A 20,618-nucleotide genomic window follows, 5' to 3' on the forward strand; every position below is an offset into this window, starting at 1 on the left:
AAGGGCTGTAACCTGCTCAACTATTATTCAATGCTTTATTCACAGAGATGCAGGAACAAAAGCTTGAGTTGCAAAAGGAGCTCCAACCACCTGGAGTGCTGGGGGTCTAGTAGTGTTCTAGAAATCCTTTGTTAAATGTTAAAGGCTTGCGTAGTCTTCCTGTCCTTTTCAGTAGGAGGCCTACCAGTATCACTAATGTCTTATGTTTTCATGACAGTTGGGTGGATAACATGGTTAACATCAGCATTGGGGAACTCTGCCTAAAATTAGAGGGGGAAAAAAAAAAAAAGGCAGCTGGATTCTTGTAAATTCATTCTTGAGTACAAGGGGATCTGGTGAGGCATTTCAAAACAGGTTGTTACTGAAAGACTATAGAGGACTAACAAAACATTGTAGAGGACTGAAAAAAGAAGGAAATACAATACCTGCTTCTGAAAGTGGGAAGACAGTAAGAGATAGAGAACTTCCATACTAGCTAGATCAGCCAGATCTAAATGATATGGCTTCCTTCCACAATTGTTCCAGAATGGAATTATGAGAAATCTCAAAAGCTGCTCTGAACAGTAAACTAGAAAAAGTCTTGAGCAGTAGGCTAGCTGCCATGTCATCTGACCATTTCAATTCCTGCAATCTTGGACTAGCTATGGTCCCTAAAGAGTGTAGGGCTATTGTTTGGCCCTGCAGGAATGCACTTGGTACCAGTACCTGGACATCTTCTCCTGTTTCCTCTTTGATGCAAGATACTGTATGACAACTTCAAGTTTCAAAGAACTTGTAAAATTATTACAGTTGCTGTGTGTCTCCTCATACAAGTTCTCTTGCCTGTTATCATAACCAGTATGCTTTTATTATTGTTTTTCATGTCATAGTGGTGAGCCTTCTGGGATTGTTGGCAAGTATTTCCCAAGTAGACATATTAATTTAGACAAAAAAGAATCCCATGTTTTGTTTCTTTATTGGTCAAGGAACTGTTGCATGCTCTGCACTTGCTTCCTTGGATGGTTAGTGGGTAGTAAGGCACAGAATATATCCTAAAGGTGGATGCTGCTTCCAGGAGAATGTGAGCAGGTGGTGTACAGTAAGTAAAAATATGTAGTGCTTTAACTTGTGTCTACAATAGTAGGTAGTGCAGACAAATTGGAACAGTAGATCAAAGCAGTGTTAAGAACCCAATATCCATACTAAAAACACTTCAGTTTTTTTAATTTTAGACTAGCTCTAGTCTGTTCTTGTGGACTAAATGCCTTGTCTGCAGCTGCAACACATTAGGTGTGCTCCTGGCATACTGTGTTTTACATTACCTTAGTTTAACCTAAAAGGAATCCAGTTCCTTTGTTCCAAAACAACTCTGTGATGTGAACCAACACACCATCAACAGGAATGGTCAGGCAGCTCACTTAAAAAGAGTGCTCCTGGTGTGAACTAATGCAAATATAGACACACCCTTAGAGCCACTTACTGCAAGTTAACTGAGGGATGCTTGCTCGTTGTGTTCTGGCTAAACAATTTTGAACCATCCTCTCTATCAGCTCCTTCACAAAACTCAAAGTACTGGAATGAGAATGTTAGCTTTCAATAACTTCCTTTATTAGAGGAGAAAAAAGTTTGTAGTGAAAGGTTTGTATCTTTTGGTCTAATAAGAATGCTTGGGGTGAGAGGAAAAGTTGACAAGTTTTCAGGTAATTAAATTATTTGAGTTCATTAACGAGCATCTCTTCCTTCCCTAGTCACAAAATTATCATGCCTATTTCAAAGGTAGGAAAGTGGAGAAAGCACTTCTGTGACAAATCTTAGTGAGTACCATACTAGCTATAACATTGAATCTGGATTCTCAGGATTGTAGGATCTAACAGCTAGACCATATTGCTGCCTGCTATGCAACAATTAATCTTTTAAAAGATTAAACAGACTTTCTTATAGTTATTTTAAGTAAATAACTAATATAAAGCTATTGTTCTGGCCTATGCAACGCCATCCTGTTCACGTCATTAGAAAATTCAGTGGTTTTCCATTTAAGAGGGTTATTTCTCCCCCACCCCTGAATGATGCATTTTGCTTCTGCTCTTAATGTCACTGTTTTGCTTCGTTTTCCTGTGTTGAGTGTTTTGGCCACAGTTTCCACTTGAAATATGAGTGGGAGAAGCTCCCTCCAAAAAGCCTGCTTAAAAAATGATGTGTAAATGTGATTGTCACTTCAGCCTTTGTAGGATGTGTAATATACTAGTAAGGTATAACCTGCAGTAATTAAAGGCTTATACCACATTGCCTACATCCTCCCTAGGATTTTTTTAATTTATTTTTACACCCCATATTCTGATCTAGACTTCAGAGTAGTTCAGTTTTGATTTCCTTCGCATTGGTGGTTTAGGTGTATTTATGCATGAAGTGCTGACAAACCTCTGTAGCTAGGCATAGAACAATTTATTTGGGTATCCTCTCATTCTTGTGTATTATGAGCCTTCTCATAAGGTTAACTAGAGTAGATTAGTGATTCGATGAGACCTGCAATATGAAGTTTCTCAGCTGAACTTTCTGTGCAGAAAGTTCAGGACTCTCAAATAACTAGAAGGGATTGAACCAGGAGAATACACCATGTGTGAGGTAGCATGAAACAGCTGAGTTAAAGTTGACTGTTGAGAGCGTGCTAACTTTTTGCTATGTAACAGGTGTCTTCCTTTTGGTTAAGGAGGAGCTAATCATGCGAAGTGCTGAGGGACCGTGGTTTACAGACCATCAGGTTCTGGGTACATCTCTTCGCCTTTCCACATCACTTCCGTAACTGCTGTTGTAGGATTTACGATAAAATCATGGAGTTTGGAAAGAATCTCCAGGATCATCTAGTTCCACCTCCTGCCTAAAGGAGGTCTAGTTAGACCAGATTGCTCAGGGCCTTATCCTCACAAATAATGTATCTGTTTACATACAGCAACATGGGATCTTTTGAACACCTTGTGCCATCTGGTTTGGAAATGCTCAATTTCAACCTAGCTTTCACTAAATAATTATAACACAAACCTCCTCAGAGGAAAGCAAAGATGAGTATCAGCTTTTTCCTTAATTATAACTGTTTCAGAAGAATACAGGGAAAGTACAGTTCTGTAGAAAAATCTCTATTTTATTGAACTTGACCAGTTTAGCTTTTTTAATAGCACCAGGAAAAGCAAAAACCTCAAATCTTCTATTTCTCCTTTCCCCACTTCCCCCTGTTGCATCCTCCAAGTACATATGTATCTTTGAACTGTGTGTAGTGACGGGTGCTTCTGTACAATTCCTTGATACTAAATTTACTACTTTAAACACATTGAGATTTACCGTAGAAAGTCTTTCTTCCTTATCCTGGAACTCATCTGTTTGAAGCCCCACTGTCTTACTGTAACCAAGTATACACTATGAGTTGAACTATTGTGGCTTTATCTACTTGTTAATGACAACAGTATTTTTCCTGCACAGTTGCAGTTTCCCTAATCTCAAGACTGAAATGTTATCTAGAAGCTTTGCTCATGCTAACTCCTGCCACCTCCCCTTCCTCCAGCCTTGTATTTAAATTCTCATTTTCTGTTGCCACCAGACTCTGATCTAGGGAAAATGGAAGCTGTGAAGCATGTCTGTAGAATTATCAGGATCTTTTCTGCAAGTTCTTGGTTTCAAGATAACTAGCAATTGTTCTTCTATTCCTATTGCACTCTCTCTGCGTTAATCCTGACCTGAAGGGACACTTTGGTCTGGGAGCAGATGCCTGTACTTCAACCTTCCATCAGGAAGTTACTAAACTGTAACAATCTATTTATAGTAGCTTCTTTTGTACTGCTAATAACCCAGCAAGGGCTAAGATTAAGCCATCTCTGATTCTGTTTTGCGTGTGTTTGGTTGTAAAGACGAGTTAGAGCCGATGAAGTCAGCAGAGGGGAAGGACAAAGGAAGTAGAATCTTGATTCCAATAAGAATTTTCTTTGTCTGTTGAACAATGGGAATCCTTATGAATTCTCTAAATTTGGCTTTCTTTAGTCAGATGTGAAAAATTTAGGATTGCAGAAACTTCCAACAATTTATTCTCACCTGGGAGAAGCAGGGAAAAAGTAACTTTAGCCCACCATTAAGTGCACTAGTAGTTTCCTTTTGGCTTTTACACAAGTTGTTGTTACTTGAAAATGAATTTTGGTTGGGTTTTTTTGGTTTGGGTTTTTTTTTGTTGTTGTTGGTTGGGTTTTTTATAGAAGATGTTGCTTTTTGTATCTGTACCTTTTGGGCTTCTCGTAGTGGATCACTAGCCTTTTTTAATCCTTGTGGTTTGGCTTGATATTTTTTTCATAAATTACAATATGCCTGTTTCTGAATTGATTTCACTTTATTGATCACATCTTGCTCTAGGAGTGAGCTGAGATCCATGTAAACATTATCTTTTTAGAAGGAAGTGGAATTAAAGCTGCTCTAGCACCTGCTAATGTAGGATGCGACCAGACTTCCTGTTCAAGAGGAAATCCTAATTTACTCTTCCTTGTAAACTGAAGGCTGATCAGCTTACCACATAGTAACCTTTTGACTTGTAAACACTGTGTTCCTTTGGACTGCTTTTAGCCTCTAGAAATTATTTCCCTCGGGCTTGGTGGTGACTTTAACAGTAAACTTTGACTATCTTGAATATCATGAAAAAGCAGCAATCCTTTTCTGTGCAACTAATTTTAATGCAGTCAAGCATACCTACAAACTCAAGTAGGTCCTTAAGATGCCTTCAAGTTCTAAGAAGGTAGCTGTATTTTTCTTCGCACTCTTAATCACCAGTGCAGTGTTAAACAAAGACACAAGTTACCCATTGGGTATGGAAACCAAATTGAGTTATTGTGATTATTTGCTTTGTGATGCAGACTTTCAGCCCTTGAAAGTGCTTGTTATATGTGGGTGGGGAGTTGGTTCTGGCTAGGATAGTCATGGTGAATCACTGGCAGTAGTGCCACGTTTGGCATGGATGGAGATTTGGGTTGGGGCCAGTAAAGTGAGTTACAGCGTGCTTTTTTTTATTATTTATTACCAGCCCCTGAAAAGATTTTTCTGTCCTTGAGGAGGAAGGAAGAGATCAAATTTAGCAGGAGCAGTATTTGTTTCCTCTTACTGCTAATACAGCAAAAAAAAGCTGCTTCTGAAATACATATGTTCTCCAGGCTTCTGATGAGCTATTGGAGGCCTCTGGACTAGGTACACAGTTGAGGCTCTCCTTAGGGATCCCATGACTATGAGGGAGGATGAGGAACAGATACTGAAACTAAGAACTCGGAGTAGTTCTAGAACTTTATATTTAAAAAAAAAAAAAAACAACAACTTGCAAAGATCTGCATCTAGACTCGTTCTGCCTATGTAAATAGTAGAAATTGAAATAAAATGCTGCCAGCATAACCTGTTCTGCTCCTCTGGGGATTGAGACAGTTAACTGAAAATGGTGGAAGTGGATTGATTCACAAGGAACCAAGACTCTCATTTATATTTCTTTTCCTTGTCTTCTCTCACCACACCCCAAAGACTTAAGAATTTATTTTCTGTTCTTTTATGGTGTTCAAAGCATGCCAATAATAGAATGGTGGTGTTAAATGTAAAAAAGTAGTTTCCTTTCTAATGCTTTTTTCCCGTAGGCATTAGGGCTCCACTGGCATGCATGTGCCCAACTCCCATTCAGTGTGTTTTTATGCATCTCTTTGTTGCTAGCGTGGCTCCTAAATTGTTTGTAAGAAATACTCTTAAAATAATAGGCCGAATGGGGTGGGTTTTTGCCCAAAAGAGCAAGCTTACTATTTCTTTTTGATTAAAATGTGTGTGAAATATAGGTTAAAAAAAAAAAAAAATAGCCTATGTCCTTTTTTCTTTTTTTTTTTTTAAGTTCAGACTTTAGCACTTTTCCTGTAGCATAAACAGTTGCTTTTGTTAGCAGAATTTTGTTACAGATAACAAAGATACTGGTCTCTGAAGAAATCTTGTGACAAAATTTCAACTCTGTTTAAAACAAATTAATTATTAGTGGCTTTTGTTTCTGTTCTCTCTCGTCCTTTCTCCAAAGAGCACTTTTTTCAAAATGTCACTAGAGAACACTGAGGATGTAATAGAATAAATCTTTAAAAAGGATTCTCTTGAGAAACTAAGTCCTGAGAAATTGACAAGACAGCTGCCTCTCTGGCAGATGGGACTTCTCATGAAAGAACAACTAATTTATGTACAGTTCTTATAATGTGTAGTGCTTGGTGTTGTTTGCTGTGGTATATAATACGGTTGAGCAAGATGAGTTCCAGTAAGGATGTTCAACAGGACTAGTATGTCCCTTTTAAACAGGAGAAATAAAGTTTTGTTATCTGTTGTACATTCAACAGTTGAACTTGTTCTTGAGAATGGTAAGTGTAGTGTTCTAAATACCTGTAATGCTGATAATTAAGCATCATGTTGCTAACTTTTAACATGTGAACTTACATCTTAGGTGTCATTATGGTTGGCAAGGACAGTTCTGTGATGAGTGTGTCCGCTACCCAGGCTGTGCTCATGGGAGCTGTAATGAACCATGGCAGTGTAATTGTGAAACCAACTGGGGTGGCCTGCTCTGTAACAAAGGTACTTAACATTAATGTCCAGGAAAAATAAATTAAGTTGCATGATTAACTGATAACTCATTAACCATTTTTTTCTGCTAGTGTGCAACTACCTGAGTATTCCTCTGCCTAATTCTTTTATGGCAGATAATGCCTAAACATCGTAAGTATAGGAAGTTTAAGACAAAAGGCTTGGAATGGTCCCGACTCTTCTAACTCACGTAGTTGTCTCTTGCTCATCCTTTCCCTTTCTGTGGATAGTTACCAGATGACAGGCTAACTAATGGAATATGGGGATGATGTGGGTGAATAATGTTCAAACTAGAAAGGCATCTGTATGTCTGACAAGGGATTAAACTGGTGAGATTTGTGCTCCCTCTTGATTGACACTTTTCTCTGTCCAGATCTGAATTACTGTGGAAATCACCATCCCTGCCTGAACGGTGGAACCTGTATGAATACTGAACCAGATGAATATCGCTGTGCTTGCCCAGATGGCTACTCTGGAAAGAACTGCGAAATTGGTACTTCTGGATATTGCATGTATCTTCAGAAATCTGAAACTGTTTTAGGCATGGCTATGTTCTAGTTAGCCAGGTGGCATTTTTATATGCTCATTGTTGGTTTTATTTTTCTAGAGGAGCTGTTTTCTCCTTTCCAAAAGCTAGCTTGGTTTCTGAGAGGGGAAGTGTGAAAAGTGATGGCATGCAGCTTGTCCTTTCAACTTGATTGTTACTTTGTGTGTCAGTGGGGATATGCCAGCTGTCTCTCCTGTCTAGTGTCTTAGGGTGGCTATTCAAAAAAACACTGAAGACAATAGAAATGCTGCAACAGTTTCCCTTGGATTTAGATAAGACTGAGAATATTTCTTTCCTTTGATTTCTTTGCTTCTTTAATCCAAACATGCAATTGGGCTATAGTCTTATGGAAATGGGTTACAGGTGCAGCTTTCCCTGTTCCCTTTCTCCCTGCTACCCATTTTCTTGTCTTCTGGCTTGCTTGCAAATATGCATATTATACAAGCTGGGGACTAAGGAAGGTAGTAGTGATGAACGCTTCAGTTTTAACTGTGGTGTGGGGTTTTGGCCCAATTTTTAGCTGCCTGAATATGGTCACTATCCTTTTTGATCAATTGAAACTTGATTTTTAAAATCTTCTTTTAATATGGGACTTGTAATACATTTGCATTAATAATCTAGATGTTAACCACTATGGAAATGTGCTCAAGCCCTCTTACAAAGTCACCTTGAGCAGTCTAAACAAAGTTAAGTGTCTTCCCTGTTCCCACTGGCAAAATGGAGGAAAGCATTTGAACCATATTTCTGATGAAGTACGCCTTCTTGACTAGACTCGTAACACATCTGTGTCAATCCAACTTGAAAAACTGCTTTCTATCTCGACCACAGTACAAAGATAGCATATTGCTTTTTTCATTTTTATCTGTGTATGTGTTACACAAGGACCAAAATTTTCACATACTGGAGACTATTTTGGTATTTGGAGACTTTTCCTGATTATGCTGTGTCTGCAGATGAAGGGGCAAGTGTGCAATTTCTATTTCTTTCCTATTTTGCTTTAAAGATTTGATGTTTGGAGAAAAAGGAAAGCTTTCAGTTCAGCTTTTTCATGTGTAGTATTCAGTTGGGTGTTCTGCAGTGACTTTCTTTGCCATGATGGATTGTTAAATCCCTTTTTTTAAAATGTGGTATTCCCAGTCTTCTCACTTTGAATTTTGCTATTCCTTGATAGATGTAAGTGTAGATGGAAAGAACCCATTTTTTTCTTTCACTTAACTGTTTGACCTTAAGTTCACTAAACTATTATCAGCAGAAGGTTTTCACATTTATCAGGATGTAGAACAAATTTGAACTTTATCTATAAAGTGCTATGTGATATTAATGATACTATCAAAACTTGAATTTTGCTTCAGCTGTTAGACTGTGATGCAAAGTTTTAGCTAAAATGGTTGAAATCTTGTCTTTGCTTGCCCTGAAAGTTGTGGGGAAGCACCTTGGCTCTTATGAGGAGGCAGGGAAAAAGGGAGCCATACACTTGAGTTCTGTACTGATTATTAACTGTACAGTAGATTGGTATATCAGCTGCTTTAGGTACTAGTACCTAACATCATGAAAATGTAAATTCAGTTTGCAAACTAGATAACATGCCTGCAAGAAAGATTCCAAAATATAAATGCTAGCAACAATTAGAAAGTCTTCCTGGTAAGGGGATTGTTTTCTTCTTTCCAAAAGCTTCCTTGGCTTCTGAGAGGGAAAATATCAAAAATGATGGCATACAACTTGTCCCTCCTCAACTTGATTGTTGCTTAGTGCAGCTTCTGCATTACAGCCCTACATAGAGTGACAACAAGCAGTACTACCTGTAATTGCAAGTAGCTCTATTCTTTGCTGTTTCCAAGGAACAGTATTAGAATGAAGCTAAACAGACCTTTGATACTGAAACTACTACTACTGTTCAGACCTCTGCATACAGCATATCTGTTTTGTCTCACTGAAGGGAAAAAAACCCCAGTGCTGGAGCACCCTGGAAGTGGAAGTGTGTGGCTGGAAGCAGTAGGTTAATAGGGAACTTCTCTAGCTCCTGGGATACTGAGATAGTGACTTGTCTACCTTTAGGCTTTCTAGTCAGTAGATATTGAAGCATGATGCACATTTAGTAAAATCCTGCTTCAGTCTCCTACTGGGAATCTTGCTCTCTGCAGCTGGGAGAGGGAGGCTTCAAACTTTTGTACAGGCACCTCTCCACTGGTCATGTTCTTGGTCACTTTTAATCAGAACACAATTTCTAACCATGTAAGTTGTCCTTAATTGATACTGGAAGAGTATTTAGCAAGACTTTCTTTCCCTCTTTCCAGCGGAGCATGCTTGTGTATCTAATCCCTGTGCTAATGGTGGAATTTGTCATGAAATTTCGTCAGGCTTCAAGTGTCACTGCCCATCAGGGTGGAGTGGACCAACATGTGCCATTGGTGGGTATGCATTTATTGATGACTGACCCGTTAGGTTGGAAGGGTTGATACAGCTTACTTGACAATATCATTCTCTGTGGGTATGGAATTTGGTGACAGTCTTACCTGTCTTTTAACAGCTCTGAAAAGATTAATGGTACTGTGCAGCCACCAGTATCTATTTAACACAGTTGAAATCCACAGGTTATCAAAAGCATAACTAGACCATATCCAAAGAAATACCCTGTTGCCAAAGCTTGTAGGACACTTTCTGGCTCTTTAGCTGGTCTAAAGCAAAATACAGAATGGATTCATTTTAAGAAATACAAACATGCATATGAAAGGTTCTCCCCTTCTTAAAGTAGTAGAAAAGTAGATTACTTCATTAAAGGAGTCTGGTTTGGAAGACAGGGAAGTAGTTGAAATGTATTGTAGACCTATGTAGTTAGTTTGCATGTTGACTGTGATTTGGAACATGAGGGGGGGGGGTCATCCATTTTTTAACAGCAACTATCCTCAAAAAAACCCAACCAAAAACCCCCAAAAAACCTGGCTAAACTTGTGTCAGGGTCTAGGAACATGACTTTCAATGAATGTGTTCATCATTGGCAGATTAACTGAATCTTCTTGCTGTTTGCAGATAGAAAATTTCAGAGTTCCTCTATACCCTATCTTAAAGATGTGAGAAAAGCCTAAGTAAAAATTAGGTTAGAAATGTTAGTCTGTTCCTAAGCTTATTTGTACATTCTCCCCCTTCATCTCAAAATAACTTTTAAAAAACCCCAAACAAACAACAACAACAAAAACCACAAAAACAACAACAAAAAAAAACAAAACACAAAACAAAAAAACCCAAACCCAAAACAGGTTAAGCCAAGTTTTAAACCATGGCACACTTTGACTTTCCAGATATTGATGAATGCGCATCTAACCCTTGTGCTCAAGGAGGGACCTGTATTGATGGCGTTAATGCATTTGAGTGTATATGTCCACAACAGTGGATTGGAGCAACATGTCAGCTCGGTAAGTAATTACCCACTAAAGTTTTGAAGACCACTGGAGATTATTCCCAAATAATGAATAACTCTATGTAAGTGTGTTTCTGACATGATTTTATTGAAGAAAACATTGAAGATGTGTGTTACTATTGGTATCTTAGCTCCTCTTTAGATCTTAAAGCCAGAAGTTTCAAGGGAACCTATAACTATTTAAGCTGCAACTTAAGCTTACTTATAATAGTTCCTCTAGAATGCCCAGTAACTTTTCTGTTTCAAAATACAGCATTGGTGATGGTAGCTCCTTCATGGTGGCAGAACAGTGACTATAAGCTTACAGAGGCAAGGAAGGGACTTGCCCTGACTAACATAATACCTTTTTGAATTTTGGCAAAGGGAAAAAGTAAGATAATATGCATGTGCTACTATAGACAAGTATGCATTAAAAACTTGTGGTATGTAAATGGTTTTAGTGCCCTACCAACGTATAATATGAGCTTCTGATGCTTGGATTGCATGGAAACTTTGCTTGGTGCTGTGGTAATCTGTTTCTGGGTTTGTTCTTTATTCTCTTCTTTCTTTTATCTTCTTTCACAGATGCTAATGAGTGTGAGGGGAAACCCTGTGTTAATGCTTACTCTTGCAAAAATCTCATTGGTGGATATTACTGTGACTGCATTCCAGGATGGACAGGAGTAAATTGTCATATCAGTTAGTATTTCTTTAGTATGTATGTTGACCATAGGATGCACTATTCTTTAAAACAGGTTTTATGATGAATGATAGTACACATACTTGTACAAGAAAAAATACCTGTTGTCAGGATTTTTCTAACTTCCAGCAATATAAATTGAAAATACTGTTGGAACATTTATTGAGACATGTAATTGGTATTAAAAGGAGGTTAGATATACACTTACATAACTCTAATCTCTCCCTACTCACTCATCCCTTATTCTGAATGATATCATATACTGATTAAATTTAAAATACTTCTTAGCTAAAATGTTAGATATGAAATTTATCTGATAACATTTGATTGAATTTCTATTACACTGTAATAGAAATATGTAATATGTAGTTTTCTATTGCATATTTTTTAAAATAAGAACCTCTTAAGACATCAAGCATCCTTGCTTTCCATTGAAACATCCAGAAAAAAATCCTTCCTGAAAATCATTTGTTCTCCATTTTTTATGCTAGACTTTGACTTTGCAGTATAAATTCTAATGCGTTGCATATTTTATCCATAGATATTAATGACTGTCATGGACAATGTCAACATGGAGGGACTTGTAAGGTAACTCTTGTTTATTACGTGCCATATTGAAAACTAATCTTGTTCTGGCTAGTTATGAATTCTATAGTTTGGAATTACATTTGGTTAAATGAGATTAAATGTTAAAAGTGTAATGTTGCACCTGCAGACTCTTGTACCATTTCACGAAATAATTTTATGTGCTGTTACTGCTGTTCATAAATCCAGAGTATAGAAATAACTTGAGTTCTTGTGTGCAAGTTTTATCAATAAACAAATCTTTCTACTTTTGCCTTTTTTTCCCCTCTGTGAAGGATGAAGTGAATGGTTACCATTGCTTATGCCCTCGTGGTTTCACAGGAAAAAACTGTGAGACAGAAACAAATGAGTGTGAAAGCAATCCATGCCAAAATGGAGGCCGCTGCAAAGACCTGGTGAATGGATTCAGTTGCCTGTGTTCACAGGGCTTCTCAGGAGTCTTCTGTGAGGTGAGGGCCGTGGTGACATTATTGCAATACTTCTCATGGATTGAATTCTTGAAAGAAACATATCTCTGGGTTTAAATGGGAGTAACCCAAGGCTAAAGCATTACTAATGTAGCTGTTACTTGATACTCTGAAAAAGCAAATTTGTTGTGTAGTGCTGTCATAGTAGCTGTAACACTTGAATTTGCAGTCTGGTAAACTGCGAGTTGTTGCATGTAGGTGTTGGCTCTCCTAAATGTTTTAAGGCTGCAAGTATTCCTTAAGCTTGAAACGTTTTCCTTTGCAATTTTCAGGACCTGTGTCCTTCTCTTACACTAGCACATTTTAGGTCTTCATGCTAATAACTCTGAAGTACATAATGAAATTACCTTTTAAGTAAGCCTGCTGTTGTTGGTAGGAGTATCCATATAATTAAAGGCAGGCAGATATGCAAGTGTTGGCTCTCAGAACTTTCTGTTTGAGATCATTTTAGGAACATGTAGTTCTAGTGCTTAAATAAGGATTCAGATCTGAAATACTGAAGTGCTAGTGATAATTCATAAAGTACTTCCTGATAATGAAGGTCTTCCTTTTTCTAGGGAGGACATCAGACTTTTCAATGTAAAATTATATTTCCCTAAGTATGTCCTTCCTGGCTTTTGCTGATAGCCAAATTTATGAAAGTGTTATGGTTAGCAAGACAGCATCAACTGGAGGCATTGGGTTAGAATTTTGTTTGATTTGCTCCAGAATTTTTCATGGAGGACATTGGAGTGATCTCTCTTAAATGCTGAAGTAATTTTATTCTGTATTACTTGCATTGTTGAAGAAACAATGCCATCCTTTTATTCAAAATTAAAAAGGGTTGCAAATACTGACTGGTTTAATAGAACTGGTGCAGTACCTAATAGCTCATGTACCATTTCTACATAAGGATCATAGCTTTAGAGGTTTACTCTTGGCTGATTCATACCATACTGTGTAATTAAAGTTTTAGCAAATCTGTTTGAATAATAGGGGGGAGTTGGCTGCTTGCCTTGTGTGTTGCAGGAAATATCTACCATTGATTCCAGATGCTAAAGTACCAGCTACTGAACTTGCATTGGGAAGGGGAAATTTACACTAATGGAAGGAAACAAATGGAGACATCTGATAGAGGAGATCTGAGAATCTTTCTCAGACCTTAGCTATTCTTTGTAGTTTGCTTTGAATGTTCCATACGAGAGCACGAAATAGCTTGCTGTAAATCCCTCCATTGCAGCTGGAATTGTATGTGCTCCTCTGAATTAAATACTTAACACCATTTGTGTTCCTTCTGTTTTGGTAAGCTTTGCATTTTTCTCCTATTTTAGCTACAGAACTACTGAAAATATTGACCAAATCCACTATTGGACTTAATTTTATGTCTGTAAGGTTGAGGAAGCTATCTTTCTCTCAAGAGATATGTGAAGAGGAAAAAATTCACTTGAGGGGGAGAAAAGCAATCCTTAAGAATAACAATTTGGAGGAAAGATACTGTGATGTAACAGTATACCTGTTGAGGCCGCTTTGTGGATTTTGAGGCCAATTTAGGGCATCACCAATCAGTGATCTTGTGTTTCAGTCTAAGATGTAGAAGAAGCAGAATTGCTTTGCTACAGCAATTTGTCTGTGTTAAGGGTTATATCACGAAAGCTAGGTTTAAGTTTTGCTTTTTGATTTAGATGGTAAGAAGTGTTCAAAATGTACCTAGTATTTCCGTGTGCAAATTGGCATGGTGATAGTATTTGTAAGAATAAGGCCCTGAGCAGCTTGATTTTAACTAGACCTACTTTGAGCAGGAGGTAGGGAGTAGCTGACCTCTAGAGGTCCCTTCCAAGCTATGTGGTTCTATAAAAAATTCTATGTGTTAATTGAGATAAGGATGCTCTGGAGAATAGGGTTGGGGTTTTTTAAGGTTCTGTGTATTTTAAGTATCTTGCAGATACAATGTTGACAAGCACACTGGTATTTAACTTGCATCATCGCACTTAGTATGTGGGTGTGAAGGACAGAGAAGTGACTTATAATAATCCAGAATAGTCACAGTAAGATGTCTTTTAATGGCTGCTTCTTTGCTAAGTTATTGCAAACATGCTTATTCAGCCTCCTGCAAAGGAATAACTTTTTAGCAGTGTTAGAAAAGCTTTGTATTAGGATTGACTAACGTAACCTGAAGTTTCTCTGTTGCAGGATGGAATGCAATATATATGATTCATAAACCCTCTTATAAACTTGAGGTTCCCTGTATATTAGCTTCATCTGTGTCTCTGGCAACATAGATAATGCTGCTTACTCCTGGGAAATGAAGCAGCTGCTGCTAACTATGGTCTCTCTTACAGATGGATATTGATTTCTGTGAACCTAACCCTTGCCAGAACGGGGCTAAGTGCTATGATCTAGGAGGAGACTATTACTGTGCCTGCCCTGATGACTATGATGGAAAGAATTGTTCTCATCTCAAGGACCACTGCAAGAACAATTCTTGTAAAGGTACCTGCTGTTGTCCAGAAACTTGTCTTAATTTATTGGTGGTACATTAAAAAGAAAGGTAATATTTCTGGGAATAGCATAATGCAGAAACGTTTTTATTGTATTCACTTGGACTTTGTGAAATAGTGAGGCAGTGAGAAGAAATGCTTGTAAAAGTCCTTATTTATAAAGAAGTAGAGGGTAACTTACAGTTAATGTAACTTCTAAATTGTGATTAGTCTTAATTTTTTGATAACTTTTTTAAAACTAAAAAAACTGATTGGTGATGCAGATTATTAGTCTGATGATGTACTTCTCATTCTTAGTAATAGACAGCTGTACAATAGAAGTCTTCACTAATGCTACCCAAGAAGGAATTCGCTTCATTTCATCTAATGTTTGTGGGCCTCATGGACGATGTATTAGTCAGCCAGGAGGGAATTTTACTTGTGCCTGTGAAAGAGGTTTTACTGGAATATACTGTCATGAAAGTAAGTAGGAGTTTCTTCCAAATGATTTTGTTGCTCTAAAACTTAAAGTTTTTGTTATGCATCTTTACAACATTATTAAAATCTTAATGTTTTATTTTAAGTTGCACAGAGCATTGTTTCAGTTGTACTGCTTGAAATCCAGTTTCTTCTGGTAACAGTTGTCTTTCGTAGTGGTTCACGCTTCCTCTGTGAAAGAAAACTGGTTTTCTCCAACTTCATTGTGAATGTGTCTGTACCCACTACCTTTATGTATGGTCTTACAAGACACCATGGATTTCACCAACATGGGAATGATAAAGAAGGGACAGACGCATTGACAGCACAACTTAGGAGTGTGTATATTGTTGTTCCAGGTATTTCTTGAACACCTGGATATTTTTGCCAGGTAAACTTAATGCCCTGGTTTGACTTGCTACATGAGAGACTACATCTAGAAACCTTGCCAGACTTGAAAACAGATGTTTGAGCTGTTCTTATGTATGTACAAATGGACTATAACTTTGTGCTGCTTTTCCTAGAGACAAAAGTGTAGATCACTCCTTTAGGTAGGTGAAGACAGCCTTGAGTGATAATTGTTGACTTTTTGTCATAGATATCAATGATTGTCTTGGGAAACCTTGCAAGAATGGTGGGACGTGCATTGATGAAGTTGATTCATTTAGATGTTTCTGCTCAAGTGGCTGGGAAGGAGAATTGTGTGACACAAGTGAGTACTGCTAAGCATTGCAGGGTCAAATATTACAACTTTGCTGTAACAGTTAGTGATGGTTGGTATGTGGTTAATAATAATGGGGTAGTTTCTCTGTTCTATAATTACAGTCTACCCAGTATTGTTTGCAAAAGTATTTTCAAGAAGATTTTTGGGTAGCAGCTCTAAAAGGCTCAGTTCCTTTAATATGACCATAATCTGATTCTTTGGTATAGTACAGGATGTATCTCAGGAGGAGAGAACTTCTTTTTCTCCTGAGTAGGGGCAAAAGTGAATATACCCTGTTAGGGGGTCAACTCGTTATATTGCATTTATTGCTATAAGCATACGTACTTTTTAGTACTTACTGTACATAACAGTTTGTGCCTCACCCAATCTACTCATGCACAGTAGTTCCCAAACTTGAAAAGCTTTGTAGCTTCAAGCCAGTGCAAGCTGTAATGCACTTCCACCTTACTGAAGGCATTTATAAGTTTAATATCTATTCCTTTAGTAAGAAAAGAACTGTTGAAGTCTGAATTTTTTCTCAATGAATATCATGAGTCAGTGTTTTGTATTCTGGGTTCAATGGGAGCAGGGCTTTACTCTTGCTGCTCTGGCTTGAGACATATTGGGCCTTAGTTGACAAAGAAGCCTACTAGGCCAGTTCATGGTTATGTTACCTCAGAGGAAACTGCAGTTGGTTCTTTTTCTGCTCTGAATGAAGCCCCTTCTAAAACATGATGGCAAGGACTTGCTGAGACTTATTACAGGACATGGACCAATTGAGATGTGAAATAAAGACTGAGAAGCTTTTGGCAGCTATCGCTGTCAGAAGAGCTTTCTGTGTGGTCTAGATGAAGTTCGGTCTGGAGTAATTATGTTCTACCTATTAAAACGTTTCTCAAGTGAAAAGAACCTCCTCTAAAATTCATGGTATGTCTACGTGTATGTTTAATGTATGTATGCACACACATATATATATGTATGTATGTGTATATACAGTTAAGCCATTTAATGGCTTTAACTCTCTGTATTTTGAGACATAAAGCAGGAGAGGGAACCTAATGTGGATGTCCTGGGTTGGGGCTCCTTTTCAGGACATTGTGGTCCCTACTAGAAAGTTTTCTCTGAAGTTTAGAATACAGCTTCTTTGCTGAAAAAATGAAACTACTTTGGTGCTCTACTTAAAAGCCATACTAAATTATACTTTTTCTCTTAAGCTGTCAGAAAATCTTTCATAATTCATATTGTTCTGTATTAAATCAGAGTTTTTTACTTGCTTGTATAAAGATAACCCCGTAACAATTAGGAATGCTGTCTTCTGAAGTAGTACACAATTTATTTCCTTTATGAAGAAGTATTTTATACTTTTTCATGGCCTTGGCTGGGCTAGATCATCTAATTTGAATAACTCTTTTTCTAGATTTCAATGACTGTTCTCCTAATCCATGTCACAACGGTGGCCGATGCATTGATTTGGTAAATGACTTCTATTGTGAGTGTAAGAATGACTGGAAAGGCAAAACTTGCCATTCACGTAAGTGTTCTTTACTTTGATCTTTAGTTTATCCAAAGATTTGTTTTCTTTCTTCTCATGAGACTAGAGTTCCTGAAATTTAAAATAAAACAATTGCAGTGAAATAATAGGCATATATTCATTACCTTTTCCAGTTTCCCAGCAACAAAATGGAACATTTAAAAAAATGTAGTGAAATAGTGTTGTAAGAGATGCCCTTAGATTCCACTCTTTTGGTTGTTTACTGCAATGCAGCAAGTGGAACTATGCATTTCTAGTACTGTTGCATTTAAATATGAAGTCTCTTTAAAAGTAGTTTTGTGATCAAAAAGTACCTGGTCTTAAAATTCAGCACGACCAGTGGAGATTAAAACTGTTTTATTGTGATGCATAGGTGAATACCAATGTGATGCGAATACTTGTAGCAATGGTGGAACGTGCTATGATGATGGAGATACATTCCGCTGTTCATGTCCTCCAGAATGGATAGGAAGTACTTGCAACACTGGTAAGCTTTTTAAATTGTCTACAGATAAAGCCAGAAGAGGTAGAGAAGTGTTTAAATAATATTTAACTGTTTAGTAAATAGGCACACCATTCTAGCTGGCTAGTTCAAAGCTGTTCTAGTTGGCTGGTGACTGAAGTTTAGATTAATTTCTTCCACTCAGCTGACATGATACTGATTTTTAGGAAGCTGTTCTCTGCAGGCTGCTTACATGGTCTTGCACATAGCTTCTCCTAAGCAGATTTGGAACACTTGGACTTGAGTCTTGACTTCTCTGTTAGTCTTTAGAGACCCTGTGTAAAAGTTTTCTTGGGAACTTAGTCCCCCACTTTGCTTGAAGGTTCATAATGGAGTAAGTTTGTGATCGAAAGGCATATGAGAAGACATACTCAGGAAAAATGAAATGAAGTGGTTCTTCCTAGGGGATTTGCAGGGTTACTGCCTGCTATAGGGAACTACTCTTGATCTTTCTGAGGTTTGAATGTAGTCTCTGTGGTACATTTTTCTGAACACGAAACTTCCATTGGGACCAAGAAGTTGGATGAAGATAACTTAGTATAGCTTTTCTACTTTCTGCATACAATTGTGGCATTTAATCAAAATCTGAACTTTAAATACTAGTATTTTATTATGAAGTACACCTCATGACCTGGGTAACTCACTGCAAAGTAGGAATTCGGCAGTATTTGAAGGACACTTACACAGATAGGGAAAAAATAGATAATTTTTCTGTGAAACTTAATGTTTCAATCAAACAATTGAATTGGGATGGTGATAAAGGTAGGTGAGAGATTATCATGTGATGTGACTATTTTTGGAGTCTTCTGACCATCTTGTAAGTCTTGTACTGTTGACTTAAATGCTATTCAGGATTGTGATATTGACATATCCAGATGATTAGATAGTTTTTATTTTCTGTGCTAAATCGAGACCTTTTCTGTTTTCAAAGCTAAAAACAGCAGCTGTATTCTAAACCCTTGCATGAATGGTGGAACATGTGTTGGCAGTGGAGATTCCTTTTCTTGCATCTGCAAAGAGGGATGGGAAGGACGTACATGCACACAGAGTAAGGCTTTTCTCCTTTCTTCCCCTGCTTTCCCCTGGTATATTAAGAGTGTCTGGCACAGAGCTGTTAACTGAAACAAAGCAAGTTTATAGAGTTCATGTGCCAAAATATCTGAATCATTCAGGGTGGGAGGTAGGTAAAGAAGATGATGCTCGAGTAATGAATGAAGAACTTGGCATGCTTCTTTTTGCACCTAGTCTCTGCCAAAATAAGACTTTCAGCCTTCTATAGAAATATAATTTTTGGGAACATGTGCAGAGCAAAAATATCCTTGCAGAAAATACTGATTTTAATAATGAAAAATATGTGGAAAGGCATGCAGTAGTGTATATTCCATTTTCTCTGAGGATAGCAGTTAACTATGTTGACATACCAATAAAATGAATTGGTTAGGTGGAGTAAAGCCTGCAACTCTGATTTATTTTTTTTTTTACCCCCCCCCCCCCCCCCAAGTGTGACGGGGGGGGGATCTAAATTTGAGCTCCATTTTTACTCTAGATCTACTGTGAAATTACTGTTGTATTGATATATGCTCTAATCAGCTGTTTTTAAGCTGACAGTGCTAGTATAAATGCTAACAAAGAATTCGAAGCCGTTTATTATGGGAAAGATTTGTTTAAGAAATCTGGCTAGTTGCAGGTATACATATGAAATGCTGAAGTAGTAGTAATCCTTTAGAAAGCTTTTAGAGCCTGGTTGAATTATCCACGACCAATGCAACCAATACCCTGTTTTATTTCTGTTATGTTGCCATCACACTGTGTGTCAATCTGTGCTGTTGATATATCAAAATACAGCAAAGTTGTAAAATTTTGCATTTGTGAGTCTGTTCGTAGAATTTAAGGTCTTTCATTGGTCTGTTAGGTCTAATTGAACTTTCTTTGCAAGTGTGGAAGAAAACATTCAATGCTGTATTACTTTGCTTTCTGTCAAATATAGTGTCTCTTGAACTATAATATTATACATTAGAACATAAATGTGCCACTAGTTACACTAGTCTGTATTCTTTTTTTTTGTAGACACCAATGACTGCAACCCTCATCCATGGTAAGTATGCGAATGCTACTTCTGTAACTATTGTGAAAACAAAAGCGAGCATAGTAATATGGATTTCCATTCCAGATTAGAACTAATTTTACCCTACAATAATTAAAGGCGGCCTCTGTAAAAAATCTTAAAACAATTTTTTGCCATGCCTTAACTATTCCTTGACAGCAAAGACAACAAAACAATGCTGAGTTGATTCATGTATGAACAGGTAGAAGTATTTTAGTGTAGTCTTTGTACCAAAACTGACTAGTAAATTACTGTGATATGAAATGAATCAGATTTCATAACATTTCAAGCACCTACAATTGAGTTTTAGGATAAAAAAAAAAAAAAGAAATCAAAACCTGTTTATTTACAATAAATAGATAATATAAAAATGTCCTGTTAGATCAAATACTATGTATAAATGTGTTTTTAAAACAAAATTAATTTTTTGGAAGATATAGTGGGAGTATTTTAAATATAGACATTGATATTTGTGATTGAAAGGGAAAAATACTGATATGGGGATGAGGCAAACTATCTACAGTATCTTTCTCTGCTGTCCATTCTGATGCAATAACC

General features: G+C 37.3%; 1 protein-coding gene across 4 annotated transcripts in view; it reads left to right on the top strand.

The window, feature by feature from the left end:
* The window catches only part of JAG2 (jagged canonical Notch ligand 2), a 72,889-nt gene that overhangs the window by 40,135 nt on the left and 12,136 nt on the right, over positions 1-20,618 (top strand). For 3 of the 4 annotated variants that reach the window (XM_069783274.1, XM_069783275.1, XM_069783277.1), the window contains 14 exons: positions 6,455-6,585; positions 6,968-7,087; positions 9,436-9,549; positions 10,438-10,551; positions 11,121-11,234; positions 11,777-11,823; positions 12,096-12,269; positions 14,606-14,756; positions 15,062-15,226; positions 15,819-15,932; positions 17,341-17,454; positions 17,828-17,941; positions 18,888-19,004; positions 20,024-20,051. In XM_069783274.1, coding sequence (XP_069639375.1) covers positions 6,455-6,585; positions 6,968-7,087; positions 9,436-9,549; positions 10,438-10,551; positions 11,121-11,234; positions 11,777-11,823; positions 12,096-12,269; positions 14,606-14,756; positions 15,062-15,226; positions 15,819-15,932; positions 17,341-17,454; positions 17,828-17,941; positions 18,888-19,004; positions 20,024-20,051 — 1,617 coding nt within the window. The remainder of the gene's footprint in view (positions 1-6,454; positions 6,586-6,967; positions 7,088-9,435; positions 9,550-10,437; positions 10,552-11,120; positions 11,235-11,776; positions 11,824-12,095; positions 12,270-14,605; positions 14,757-15,061; positions 15,227-15,818; positions 15,933-17,340; positions 17,455-17,827; positions 17,942-18,887; positions 19,005-20,023; positions 20,052-20,618) is intronic. The other variant, XM_069783276.1, reaches the window with a different exon arrangement.

The sequence above is a fragment of the Haliaeetus albicilla genome, chromosome 5 (genome assembly GCF_947461875.1).
Source record: "Haliaeetus albicilla chromosome 5, bHalAlb1.1, whole genome shotgun sequence".
Lineage (NCBI taxonomy): Eukaryota > Metazoa > Chordata > Aves > Accipitriformes > Accipitridae > Haliaeetus > Haliaeetus albicilla.